This window comes from Aethalodelphis obliquidens, unplaced genomic scaffold (assembly GCF_003676395.1).
Source record: "Aethalodelphis obliquidens isolate GAN/ISIS:26980383/991018 unplaced genomic scaffold, ASM367639v1 scaffold17, whole genome shotgun sequence".
Classification (NCBI taxonomy): Eukaryota; Metazoa; Chordata; class Mammalia; order Artiodactyla; family Delphinidae; genus Aethalodelphis; species Aethalodelphis obliquidens.
The window spans coordinates 7,015,727-7,030,377 of NW_020837961.1; the positions used below are offsets into that span (position 1 = coordinate 7,015,727).

General features: G+C 42.0%; 1 protein-coding gene across 7 annotated transcripts in view; it reads right to left on the reverse strand.

The window, feature by feature from the left end:
• The window catches only part of ABCG2 (ATP binding cassette subfamily G member 2 (JR blood group)), a 130,157-nt gene that overhangs the window by 10,768 nt on the left and 104,738 nt on the right, over positions 1–14,651 (reverse strand). For all 7 annotated transcript variants that reach the window (XR_003434961.1, XM_027116903.1, XM_027116899.1 and 4 more), the window contains 5 exons: positions 13,822–13,979; positions 11,525–11,676; positions 9,443–9,547; positions 8,061–8,311; positions 2,910–2,992 (listed from right to left, as the gene is read on the reverse strand). Coding sequence is in view for 6 of the 7 variants with exons in the window: in XM_027116903.1 (XP_026972704.1) it covers positions 2,910–2,992; positions 8,061–8,311; positions 9,443–9,547; positions 11,525–11,676; positions 13,822–13,979 (749 nt within the window). In the remaining variant the exon portion in view is untranslated. The remainder of the gene's footprint in view (positions 1–2,909; positions 2,993–8,060; positions 8,312–9,442; positions 9,548–11,524; positions 11,677–13,821; positions 13,980–14,651) is intronic.

The following is a 14,651-nucleotide window of genomic DNA, read 5'->3' on the forward strand; positions in this document are numbered from 1 at the left end:
AGATAATTTATTTTACACTAAACAGATTTTATTGTTAAAGAATTTAATGTATTCTAGTTCTTTTCAAGGTGGTAGTTCATGTCTGTAATATCTGCTTATTGATGCAAATGTTCTCAAAATATCTCTTCCCTTAATATACATTTATTTGTTTAGCTATCTCCACAACTCTGTAAGGTAGCTGTTAGGCCAAAGAAGCTCATATTCCACACATCATTATACAGGTTAGAGAAAGAACAAAGAGAGCATCTCCCCGGAATAATTCATTCCCACGAAAAGAGAACCAAACCACACTGGCCTCCAGGGCAGTTTCAAATGATAAAAAGTGGCAGTAAGCTTAAGTCAAAAATACAAATTAAAATAGCTCCAAAGCTCTATTTTTCCAGAAAACACTTGAAGAAACAGTTAACACTCTTCTAAATTTCTCTGGATTCTTCTACCAAGAGCTTTAATGACTAGATTTCCAGTTCCTGTCTTAAATTCCAGTTGCGGACAGACTCCCCAGTATCTTTTTCCAAATGCTTCCCATTGCACAACACAAAAGACCCACAGGCTCTGGATTCCTGTGTTATATACTCTGTGCTTCACGAAAATATGGCATCTACAGAGGGTACAAACCATCAATTACTAGCAAGTTTCAAATAAACCAGAGAAGAACACAGCCCTCGGGGAAGATAAAAAGAAAAACAACATAACTCTGGAAAGAAGCTCCAGTAATTATCTCACTATCTGATGCCCCACAGGAGATAGCTTACTTTACCCGAGTGAAGAATTGACTTTTATGCTCGTTCTGAAGAATTGACTTTTATGCTCGTTCTTCCCTTCATAAACAATCATCCTTTCCCAGATATCAAAACAGATTCAACTTAAGCTACTACCACTTTGCTCAATAGTGAAATGGGGATAAAACCATCCACTTCTTTGGCTGGGAGGGTAACCTGAGACCCTGGATGTAAAGCCCGGAGGACAGTGCCAGGCCCAGGGCGGCTCTCAATAAATAAAGCCAAGAAGAACTCTGCGGTCTTCCACTCTGCTCAGCACCTCTATTCACCGCATGTTGTGTTCCATTACAAAGTCTCCTCAGGAAACACAGTTTTAAGGGCACGTTATGACTGAAACCAGGTAAGGTAAACTAACGTAAGTACTAACCCTACAACAGAAAAAACTGAGTCCCCACCACCACCCCATGTCAAACAAATCAAAACCTTAAAAGGAAATTAACTCACAGGCAACAAAAGAAAAAATCAGATAAACTGAACTATGTCAAATTTTAAAACTTTTGTGCATCAAAGGACACACCAACAGGGACTTCCCTGGTGGTCCAGTGGGTCAGACTCTGCGCTCCCAATGCAGAGGGCCCAGGTTCAATCCCGGGTGGGAGAACTAGATCCCGCATGCATGCCGCAACTCAGGAGGCTGCACACCACAACTAAGAAGTCCGCATGCCGCAACTAAATGATCCCACGTACCGTAACTATGATCCGGCGCAGCCAAAATAAATAATTAAATTAATAAATATATATATATTTTTAAAAAAGGACACACCAACAGAATGAAAAGACAACACACAGAATGGCAGGAAATACTTGCAAATTTATATCTGATAAGGGGTTCATATCCAGAACATATAAGGAATTTAACAGCTCAACAATCTTCAAAAAATCCAATTAAAAGATGGTTAGGGCTTCCCTGGTGGCGCAGTAGTTGAGCATCCACCTACCGATGCAGGGGATGCGGGTTCGTGCCCCGGTCCGGGAAGATCCCACATGCCGCGGAGCGGCTGGGCCCGTGAGCCATGGCTGCTGGGCCTGCGCGTCCGGAGCCTGTGCTCCGCAACGGCGGGGTGGGGAGGCCACAACAGTGAGAGGCCCACGTACCGCAAAAAAAAAAAAAAAGATGGTTAAAGAACTTCAACAGACATGCTTCCAAAGAAGAAACACAAATGGCCAATGTGCACATGAAAAGGTGCTCAACAATACAATAATCATTAGGGAAATGCAAATCAAAACCACAATGAGATACCACCGTCCACTAATGAGGGTAGCTATTAAAAAAAAAAAGAAAACAAAAGAAAAAATAAGTGTTGGTAAGGTTGGGGAGAAACTGAAACCCTGTGCACTACTGGTAGAAACGCAACACAGGTAGCTACTGTAGAAGACAGGATAGCAGTTCTTCAAAAAATTAATGGAATTACCAAATGATCCAGTAATTCCACTTCTGCATATATGCCCAAAAGAATTTAAAGCAGAGACTCAAACAGATATTTATTTGTACATCCATGTTCATAGCAGCATCATACACAACAGCCAGAAAGTGGAAACAAACCAGTGTCCATGGACAGATAAATCGATACACAAAATGTGGTATATCCATACAATGGAGTATTATTCAGTCTTTAAAAAGAAAGAAGTTCTGACGCATGCTACACCGTAAATGGACCTTGAAGATATTATGCTAGGGGCAATAAAGCCAGTCACCAAAAAGACAGATACTCCATGATTCCACTTACATGAGGTACTTAGACTAGTTAAAATCAGAGACAGAAAGTATAATGGTGATTTCCAGGGGCTGGGGAAAGGGAGAACAGGGAACTGCTGCTCAGTGGGTACAGAGATACAGTTTGGGAAGATGAAAAAGTTCTGGAGTTGGAAGGTGGGGAGGGCTGAACAATAACGTGAATGTAATTAATGCCACTGAACTAGACACTGAAAATTGGTTAAGAGGGTACATTTTATGTTCTGTATATTTTAGCACTAAATAATTGATTCTTCCATTCAGCTTTCAATTCTCTGACTTATCCTACTCCTCAATTTACCCTTTGCTTATCTCACATTCAAATTCCTAATGGATTTTCATAAGCTTGAAAGAAAAGTAACAGCACATTCTCAAAGTCAAGGTCCAGACTTACTCACCTGTTCTGGATTCCTGCAGGATCATTCTTTAGATCGTAGAAAATGGCACCTATAACCAGTCCCAGAACGATTGTTACAATTATCTTTTCAAAAAAAAAAAAAGAATTTCAATTAAAGGTCAAAACTTAACACATTATTATTAAAATATATCTGGCTACATAATGAAACTCTCCATTGATATAGGTATTTTAAATGGCTTGGCCATAACAGTCCTTGGGAAAATATAAAACAGTGTATGTTTTTTTAAATTGAAATAAAAATAATTTATCTGTGTGCCAGGGAGACTGACAGGCGACACAGTAGAAAAGCTAAGATTTCTCCCAGTGCTTTACCAGGCCCTACCAGTTCATGGTCCAGTTCAGGCTACTGGGCCTGGGAATGCCATAGAGTGTAGCAGAACCAGGCAAGCACCTAGCAAAATAGTCTGGGGGGTAAACTAAAGTCCGAGTGGCTAAGATTTGTGGCCTGAACTCTCAACCTTTGTGCTAGTGAACATGCATAGTGTGATATTTCAAGAGGCTCCAATAAAAACAGGATACCTTTACTCTTAACATGAAAAATAAATAAAAATGAACAAAAATTTTAAAGCACACATGAAAAAAATTCTAACAATGTAATTTGGCAAAATAAGGAAGTAGGGGTCGGGAGAGTCCCCGCCTGCACTGGAAAAGTGCACTGTCACTGTCACCAAAGCATTCAGCCAGCTTTCTCTGAGGGCACCCGAGTGCATCCATTACCCACCCTCCTGTCACTGCTTCTCCAGCAACCTCAGCCCGGAGGGCCTACAGCCAACAGCAGGACTAAGCTGCCAGTGCTTTGCCACTCTTACCTACCTTCACCCACTCACTCTTGTTTGATGACTCCTAAGAAGACTGGATAAACATCACTCTGGTTTTTAAGACTGACAAACTGTCTCTTAAGGACACTTCTATAAGCGAAGGGTTAAGGGTTACATTATAATTTATTTAAGGAAATTCTACTTCTTGTACTTTTGAATTAAATTTAATTAAATGAATTTTAAAATATAGTAAATGATAACCTAAAGAAAACAAAATATTCCACGATGTACCTTGGAAACTTCAAAGTTTAAAAACAAAACAAAACAAAAAAACACCTCAGTACTACAACAGTGCAGTAGTATCAAGACTTGAAGTAACTTGTCAAGACACTTTTGGCATGAAGCAAACAAAATTGCAAAACAGAATCATGACCTGTGAAGACTAGCTCATGAAGACCAGTCTGGAAAGAATATGATTTGAGATGTCCTTAAAAATTGCCTTGCTAAAAAAGACAGTCAGAAATTTGAAACAAAAAAATCTATTACCCTGGCATATTTTAATTACCTTCAAAATATACTATAGTTTGGGCTTCCCTGGTGACGCAGTGGTTAAGAATCTGCCTGCCAATGTAAGGGACACAGGTTCAAGCCCTGGTCCGGAAAGATCCCACATGCCGCAGAGCAACTAAGCCCGTGCGCCACAACTACTGAGCCTGCGCTCTAGAGCCCGTGAGCCACAACTACTGAAGCCCGGGTGCCTAGAGCCCGTGCTCCACAACAAGAGAAGCCACTGCAATGAGAAGCCCGCACACCGCAACGAAGAGTAGCCCCCGCTCGCCGCAACTAGAGAAAGCCCGCACGCAGCAGCGAAGACCCAACACAGCCAAAAATAAATAAATAAAAGTAAATAAATTTATAAAAATATATATATATACTATACTTCACGTCAACAGATCAAGCTTCCAAAATAAATAATAATAACCCCATCAGCATGTGTGCATGCACATGTACACAAAGTCTATACTTTCACCTTGTATAACTATAAGAATAGTCAGACTTTTAAAACTGGACACTCCACATGCTTTGTTTCTTCTATATTCAACCTTAGTAACTTATGTTAACAGACTGTCAGTTTTATCCTTTGGATGTTTCCTAAAGGTTTCAAAATTCTAAAAGTATTTTCAAGGAAACTCTTCAAACACATTGACAAAATGATTAATCTCATAATTTTGTCATGGTTTTACAAGGTGTGTCTATGTTTTTCCTTCTTACATTAAGGAAAAGAAAATAAACAGGAAAACTAAACATGGCTTAATGGAGCAAAGAAATTCTATCCTATGGGTTCTGTGCAGCTGGCCTCTTTTGAAAAGAAATTTCCTAAATGTGTTAGTCTATCTTTGTTCAGATGTGTTTGTCAACATTTCTCAAGGTGGATTCTAAGGGATGTTTATGGCTGTCGGTGAAAAAATTAATCCACGGCCAAATGTTAAATGTGCTAATAGAAACAATGAATCTCCAAGAGATACGATAGTATTTTCCAAGTGGATTTGATCAGGAAAACTTTGGCACATTAAATGAACATTAAATCTTCTCACACAGATAATCCGTTCATTCCAGTATCTTCCAAAGACCACCTTTGGTTAAATGCATTACCAGAAGCAAAGTCTAACTCGTGTAAATGACTCGTTCAAACCCAAGTATGGCTGTAAGACGACCCATGCCAGATTTATCAACAGGAAGCCATAAAACATTTTAATAGCTCCACATTCAAACACTTAGAGAAATAAAAGACACACTCACAAGATTATAAAAAACCCTAAACCGGAAGTCAGCGAGCTGTGGCCCCCAGGCCTCGTCCAGTCCACGAGCAAGCATCGTTTTTTACCATTGTATTCATGGTTGAAAGAAAAAAAAGAATATTTCTTGCCACATGAAATTTACATACAATTCCTATTTCAGTGTCCGTGAATAAAGTTTGATTGGAACACAGCCATGTTCATTTTTTTAAATGTATTTATGGCTGCTTTCTTGCTAAAACGGCAGACTTGACTACTTGAGATAAAGACCGTGTGAGCTGCAGAGCCAAAAGTATTTACCCTGTGACCCTTTAGAAAAAAGGTTTGCCTACTCCTGTCTTAAGCTAACATTCCAGCATTGACGCATCTGAAGAAGAGTCCCCCCCACCCCACGCAGATGCTCAGGGAGATGCGAGGTTCTATCCCTGTTCTGCAAGGTTGCCACTGCTCTGAACATTGTTGGGATTTCTTTTGTGGAACTGAGGTCACTGAGGAGGTAAGTAGGCTGAACGTGCAACTTGGAGGCACTAGGCATGGGGTTTGCATCTGAAGAAAGCTTAGCATCAGGAGGTGCAGAAACTTGGTGTACTATTACAGAGAGCCCCACATTCCAATCACCTCTGCCCAGAACTGCCATATGGAGTCATCCCTTGGTAGCGGCAGGGGACTGGCTCCAGGATCCTCGTGGATATCAAAATCCACAGATGATCCAACCCCTTACATAAAATGGAGTCGTACAGTCAGTCCTCCGCACCCATGGGTTCCTCCAACCTCAGAGTGCGTGGAACCCGGGATACTGAGGGCCGACAGTATGTGACTTGGACAAGGCATTTAGAAACCACTTTTAGAGGCAAGAGAAATTTATTTTCCAAATAAAAAAATCTAATGCATAAATCAAACTAAGAATCACCTGCCGTATATCATCTCACAGTTGAACAATGGATAACCAGGTTGACCTTACTTAACAGAATTTTTTCCCCAATGACATCAAATCTACTCTAAAAGGATAAAAACATACCCTTGATTGAAAGTACACAGAAGTGTTCATGTTCTGACAGAAATGCCAAATAACAAGTGCAAAACTGTTTGGAGCAATTAGCAGTATGTCTCAAAGAGGGATACAGGCTCTCGGCATTAATACTTAGGAGGCGACAGTACTGCGGTATGAAAATGATGGTGCACGTGTGGTAAGAAGTCAGTGATGTTTCACTGGAGACGACAACATGCCATCTTTTAGCACTTGGCAGAAGTTCAGTGATAATAAAATCGGCCAACCCCAAAATAACTGGCTAAACTGACTTCCTTAGAAAGGATGGACCAATGAACTGGGAACATGAGGATTTTGGATGACAGAGGGCTTAAGAATAACGGAAGAATCATGAAGGAGTAATTCTCAACAACTATCAACGGAATCAGCCGAAAGAGAAAAAGAACATGATTTCAGCTTAAGAGAAAGTCAGTCTGACAGTGGAGTCTTACTGAACAGAATTCAAGCCGCCGGCTTGCTACCTCTGCGTTAACCTCATGCTGTTTTAGGTGTCCAGCGCTCTCCTAAGATCAGAAGCCCTCCACGAGGAAGGTCGCTCATAAGGAACAGCATTTGCACACGGGCTCCTTGCGCAGACAGTGGTCAGCCCTACAGCCCTCAGGGACATGACACTGAGCTGAAAGCTTCCCTGGCCCCTTTCCACCTGACGTAAGATGCAAACCAACCCCTTCCCTTGCTCCTCCTCTCCCCGCCCTTCCCTTCCTTCTCTCTTTCTCTTCCTTTCTCCACTTCTCTGCTTAAACTCTCTTCCTAGCCCTTTTTACCACCTGACATGCTATATAGCTTATTGCTATATGAATTGATCCTCTGTCTCTCTTCATAAGGAAACAAGCTCCACGAGAGCAGGGATTTTATTTTCGCCCACTTTGTTCACTGCTGTGTACAAGCTCCAAGATGTAGCACGTGATCAGTAAGAACTTGTTGAATGCATCAGGAAATGAACGTGCGAGGCCACCAGAAAACCTCAGATGTGGTCAAACGTTTCCTTTACTTCACAATTTATGAAAAAAAAATTTTTTTCTACAAAGATGATCCATTACAGCTTGTCTAAATTGTCCAAAATTCTGAATTAGACAGTCCAAAGAAAACAACCCATTAAAAAAGAAATCTTCTGGGCTTCCCTGGTGGCGCAGTGGTTGAGAGTCCACCTGCCGATGCAGGGGACGTGGGTTCGTGCCCCGGTCCGGGAGGATCCCTCATGCTATGGAGCGGCTGGGCCCGTGAGCCATGGCCACTGAGCCTATGCGTCCAGAGCCTGTGCTCCGCAACGGGAGAGGCCACAACAGTGAGAGGCCCGCATACCGCAAAAAAAAAAATTAAAAATTAAAAAAAGATTAAAAAAAAATAAATCTTCTGTAAGTAAAAACGTAATTGGGTTTTACTTGTTTCTATACCCCAAATGGAATGGGGATAAATAAATACATAAAAGTGTGGCTAGAAGGTAAGCATATCCTAAAATAGATTGTATCAGAACCTAATGCCCCCAAATGAGTATTTTACAGCATAATTAGAAGACTCTGCCACGTTACCTGAGCTATAGAAGCCTGGGGATTACCCAGTAAGTTTTTGAATGAACGCCTGGAAATCCATCTAAGCTGATGACAGAAGGAGGTGGCATAGGTGATCTCCTTGTAGACTGAAATCTTCTTCTTTCTCTGACCCCCTGAGAGTTGCTCTAACTCAGCTTTTGTTTCCTTGAAGAAGGAGGAGTTGGCATAAAACTCAGTTAATTTTCCTATGAGTGGAGTATCTGTCTTGGAAGGCTCTTCAGTCTCCTTGGCTTTGGAATAAAAGTGGATAAAGAAGGGAAACATTCTTAACAAAATAACAGCTGATTTCGTCCATTTTTCTGTAACCCCTTTCTTAGAGTCTTCCCTAGTACCTTAATTCTAAAGCTTGAGTATAAAAAATTATGAGAGCTGTCACTGCTTTACAAAGTAGAAAGACAGAGTAAATTGGCCTACTTCCTTCAACTTACGGATACAGCCGACTCATTGATCTTTTCCTAATTATGATATTTGGACGCTAAATCTTTTAAAATAGACTTCTCACCATATGGAGTTATAATTCCTAATAAAAAACCTGGTCTTCGCTTTTTACAATGTGCAAATGCATAAACTGTCAAGTTTCTTATTTCAAAACACTATACAGTTGGCCCTCGGTATCCACAGACGTTGAACCCAGGGGATAGGGAGGGCCTACTGTAAGGGACCTGAGCATGCTTGGATTCTGTTATCTGCGGAGGTGGGGAGGGGGAGTTCTGAAACCAATCCCCCATGGATACCAAGGGGCCACTATGTAAACAATGGGCACTTTTAAAAAAATGGGAACTGCCCTTAGAACTGACACCATCCTATAAATGCTCATTTACAGATTAAATCAAAAACAGCACTCTCACAGACAACAAAATCTGTGTTGACTGATGCTATGAGATTGAATGTCTGTGTGCCCCCAAACTTCAAATGCTGAAACCCAATCCCCAATGTGATGGTATCTGAAGGCAAGGCCTTTGAGGGATGATTAGGTCATGAGGGTGGACCCCTCAGGAGTGGGATTAGTACCCTTATGAAAGAGGCCCCAGAGGGCTCCCTCTGCACTCCCACCACATGAGGAGGCAATAATATGGTCGCTCATCTATGAACCAGGAAGCAGGTCCTCAACAGACACGGAATCTGCTGGCACCTTGATCTTGGACTCCCAGCCTCCGGAACTGTGAGAAATAAATGTTTATTGTTTAAACCACCCAGTCTATGGTATTTTTGTTACAGCAGCCAAACAAACTGGGACAACCAGTATCAGAGGACAGCACTGATGTAAATTCACACAGCCATGTTTTAGTGAGCTACCACGTGGCTAAGCTTCATCCAACTCAATTAGGCAATAATCTGTGACTCTCAACACGTCTGCTTACCTTCACCGTCTGTGTCTTCTCTGTTTAACACCACAGCACAGGAGTCTCCATTAATGACGTCCAGGAAGAAGTCTGCAGGGTTATTATACGGCTCACAGTGGTAACCTGCAAGAGAAGGTAACTCAGGTACACAAACGTGACAGTCTTGGGAAATAAAGACTCAGTGGGTGAGGGAGGCGTTGCTGGGCGAGACAGGATCTAACAATTTCTCCCTCTTTTCTTCTCTCTTCTCCCCTCACGAATTTACCGCTTCCTTTTAATCGCACAGTATTTCAACAGTTTTCTGACTCTTCACAAAACAGCACACTCCGAACCAACCTTGGACTCTTAGCAAGTCTTCTGTTAGTGCTTGGTCCTTACGCATTACAATTCAGGAGACCTGAAACAGCTATCAACATGCTCTGGTGCTTACCAGAACTTCTTCAGAAATCTAGATATAAGTCCAAGAAAAAAAAAAAAAAGCTATAGAAGAACTAATGTTCCTTAAAGCCAGCTAAGGCATAGCAGGACGGTGTTTGGGAGAGGCCTGGGGTATGTTCTGCTCTCCAAGTTCACCTGGGGACTGCTAGAATGCCAGTACCCACTTTAGCAATGATTGCTTTTGCCCCTATTAAACTCAGGTCCAAATGGGCCTCTGCTATGCTCCTGTAATTCCAATATAGAGAACAAATCACCAGAACATCATTCTCAAGAGAATGTGGCTGGCACAGCACAGCTGAATGCTTACCTTGACTTCCTGTGGCACTGTAATAGGGAAGAGCAAATCTGACTCCATATTGGATCTGTTTCTTTTACTTTAACCTTTGTATTCTATTGCTTCTGCTACAAGTTAAGAATGTTGCCTATAGCCTGAAATATTCAGGATAGCCCATTCTCAAGGGTCTGACCTTTAAAGGTGGAACACTTTTCCATTCATCTAGAGATAAAAAGTTGCAGAACAGAGAATAACGTTTGTCTTGTTGGAGGTTTACAGGAACACCAGGACCAGACCTACATGGACAGCTGCAAGAACAGAGGATTCCGACACTAAGAAGTTTTCAACAACCAGCCACACCCCCTTCCCTTTTAGTATAAAAGAAGCCTGAATTCTAACATGGGGAAGATAGTTCTTTGGGACAGTAGTCCACCACCTTCTCGGTCTGCTGGCTTTCCGAATAAAGTCTCTATTCCTTGTCCCAACGACTCATCTCCTGCTATACCAGCCTGTCGCGCAGCAAGCAGCGTGAGCTCAGACTCAGAAGCAACACGATTATCTGAACTCAGCTTGGCCTGTAGTCTGATCCTTAGGTTCAGCCCCCCTAAACTCCCTAGACCCATGCAAGGCTTCTTAGTTTTAAATGACAGAGATTAAACCAAAACATTTTAAAATGTGGTTAGCAAATACTTAAAACTATATCTGAGTTCATGGAGCATCGTCTATAATCATGTCCAAGGATCTCTAAAATGAAGCAGATTGCGTAAGTCACCAAAAAATGACGTATTTCCACTTAAACAGAACCAGGCAGTCCAGAGCCATCAGAATGTTGGCCCACTGAAGTCAGACTTACGACTAGCCATCATATCGACAGGTAATTCACACACACGCTAAATCCGCAACCTAATGTTACTAGAAAATTAAGTAGCATCTCCACAAACCCCCAATCAAGGTGGATCAACTTCCCATGTAAGGGAAAAACATGATAAAGCCTAATCTCTATCATGGTCAAGAAGACAAATACTGTAGGGACATGAGGCCTTTCCAAGAATATTCAACTGACAGATAACCGGCTATGAGACCAATCAATGTATTGAACTGTTAGGGAAAGGTCACCAGAACTGAGAAGGAGAACAGATACAGACCCAGCAGAAATACACACACACTCACACTCACACACACACTCAAACAGGACAGAAAAAGATACCTAAACAACAAGCTGGCACTGCAGAGTGAAGAACTAGCACTAAACTAACTGAAGATGTTTCGGAGTAGTGGAAACCATGCTGTATCTACTCGAAGATGAAACAGCACTCCAGGTGACCCCTTTGTTCTCCTTTAGGATACTATTAATGAAGGATCTTACTTCATAAAGAAGTCAACCATACCAGTGGACGCAAAGTAACCCAAGGCCTCCTGAGCAGGCCCGTGGAACATTAATCTTCCTGAGGCCAACAAGGTAAGGCTATCAAACAACTTGAAGATGGAATAACGAGGCTGATGAATGGAGAAGATGATTGTCCGTCCTTGTTTAGACATCCTGAATTAAAAGTGAGGAGATAACGAGTCATTAAACATCTGAAACTTGCGTTTCTTGGCAACATATTTTATTATTCCTGCCTTTAGATCATTTGTTCCTCTTCCAACTTGATTTTCTCTTACTAAATTCTCATCTCATATTATCTGTCTGATAGGCAGAGAACGTAAATTCAGTGCTTTCATGAAACACTACAGTTTCTAAAGTGTGTTCCATGGGTAGTCTAGAATCAATCAGAATATTAATTAAAAATACAGATCCCTGGGCTTCCCTGGTGGCGCAGTGGTTGAGAGTCCGCCTGCCGATGCAGGGGACACAGGTTCGTGCCCCGGTCCGGGAAGATCCCACATGCCACGGAGCGGCTGCGCCCGTGAGCCATGGCCACTGAGCGTGCGCGTCTGGAGCCTGTGCTCCGCAATGGGAGAGGCCACAACAGTGAGAGGCCCGCGTACCGCAAAAAAAAAAAAAAAATACAGATCCCTGGACAGTCTACTCAGACCTATTGGGTCTATGGAACCCTCTTTTTAACTAGCACCCAGGTAATTTGTAAGTACACTCAAGTTTTAAAACTTATTATGAACTAAATATTAAAACAATGGTCATATGCCCCATCCTCATTGATCATTTAAGACTTCTGGCTCTTTAGGAACTGGTTTTCATTCTTCTGCCCTAATAATACAATTAACATTACTGAGTACTGACTAGATCTTTGCTAAATACTTTATAGATGACCTCATCTAAATTTACACAATATTGTTATGAGGCAGTACCAATAATAATCATTACTGTTCTATATCAGATAAGGCTTAGAGAATTAAGCAATGGCTCCAAGTGTCACTGTTAGAAGGAGCAGGGCTGGGATATGATCCCTGGTCTAATACCATGGCCAAAAGACGGTAACTCCTATCTTTATACAGGAGTTACTACTTATGGGTAGAAGAAACAAAGGCCAAAATCACTATTCAAAATCTGGTATTATTGAAAACACTTTATGAGAAGAATCACATCAATTCAAGCATTTTCTAAGCACTTACTATATGCTAGCCAAGAAAGTTTGTTCTGCCTCAAAGATGACAGGCCAACAGACCAATCATTTCAATACAAAGTGGAACAGAAGTAGCTGAGGGTACCCTCAAACGAGCTAATACAAACAGCCTCCTGACCGGACTGCTGCCACTCACCCTTGCCCAATTATACAGCCTTTTCTCCAGACAGTTGCCAGTCCTCCGTTCTAAAACTCTCTGAAAGCTTCCCATGTCCCCTAGAGACATTAAAAGCCATAGCTCTTATAGCGGCCTACAGTCTATATAATCTGCCACCCACTCAATTCCATCTCATGTCCCGTTCTAACTGTTATGGACTGAACTGTGTGTCCCCAAAATTCATGTTGAAGTCCTAATCCCCAGCACTTCAGAATATAACTGTATTTGGAGATAGGGTCTTTAAAGAGGTAATTTTGGTTAAATAAGGTCATGTGGGTGCCACAATCCAATAAGGACCAGTGTCCTTAAAGGAAGAGGAGACTGGGACACAGACACATCACGGGAAGATACAGTAAGGACACAGAGAGAAGACAGCTATCTACAAGCCAAGGAGAGAGGCCTCAGAAGAAACAATCCTGCCAACTCCCTGATCTTAGACATATAGCCTCCAAAAATTTGAAAAACTAAACTTCTGTTTTAAGCTAACCACCCAGTCTGCGGTACTAGGTTATGGCAGCTTGAGCAAAGTCATCAATAAGAGTCCCCACCCCTCCTGAGGTCACTGGGTTCCAAACACATCAGCAGGCACGCTCTGCCGCAGGGCCACAGCTGTTCCCTTCCACTAGAACTCTCTTCTCCCATATATCCAGGTCTCGCTCCCTTGCTCCCAACTCAAGCGTCACCTCGTTGAGGTCTTCCCTGACCATCCTATATGTGATACAGCACCTCTATCCCACCACAGCCATCTTTTGCTACTCTCTTAGCCTGCTTCATTTTTCATACAACACTTCCATTTGTTCATTGACTGTTTCCCTCCAACAAAGAAGGAAGAAATTTTTGTCTGTGGTGCTTACTGCTGAGTCCCTTGCACCAAGAATAATACCTGGTACACAGTAGGTCACCATATATTGGATGAATGAAAGAATAATGTTCCCCTAGCGTTTACCTCTTCAGAAGCAAAAGGACAGCATTTGCTGTGCTGGAATCTAAGCCAGTTGTGGGCTCATCCAGGAACAAGATGGAGGGATCAGTAATAAGCTCCATTGCAATACTAGTCCTTTTTCTTTCTCCTCCAGACACACCACGGATAAACTGAGTTCCCACCTAAAACACAGATATTATTGTTATTAACAATAAAACCCACAGCCATTATCGTTTGTTGAGCTCCCGACATGTATGTGCCAACCCTATAAGAGGCACTTTATCTCATTATCCTCATTTATTCTGAACAGCAAATAAATGACTATGTGGGCAAAGAGGTAGGCTTCTCTTTAATTTGAAGAGTAAACTGAGGCTCAGGTCAGAGCTGGTAAGTGGCTAAGCCTGATATGAAACCCATGCTTTTAACAGTTCTATATGTTTCTCATCAAGCCATATATTTCATTTTAAGACAGTTAAGCCAGAACACTAAAAGATATGGCCCTGACGGAGTGAAGCCACAGACCACAACGGGAGCTGAAGATAGGAGTAGAAAAGCTGCTGAAAGCATCTATAATTTGTTAGTCTTTCTTACAGCTTCCTGACGCCCCCTTCCCTGCCCCCGCCCCGCCCAAAGTCCTCAGTGCAGCTGTGCAGCTAGGAAAGTTCACTTTCTATCACACCACATTAGCACTTCTTAAATCACCATGAGGTTTACCAAATTGAGCCCTCCCGTACCCTAACTTGCTGCAGAATTCCCGGCTCATTCTTTCAGACAAATTCAGAAGGTAGACTATTCTACAGGGTAACTGGCTGGGCCTTTCAACTAGTCAGTGTCACTGTGTGGTAGGGGACCAG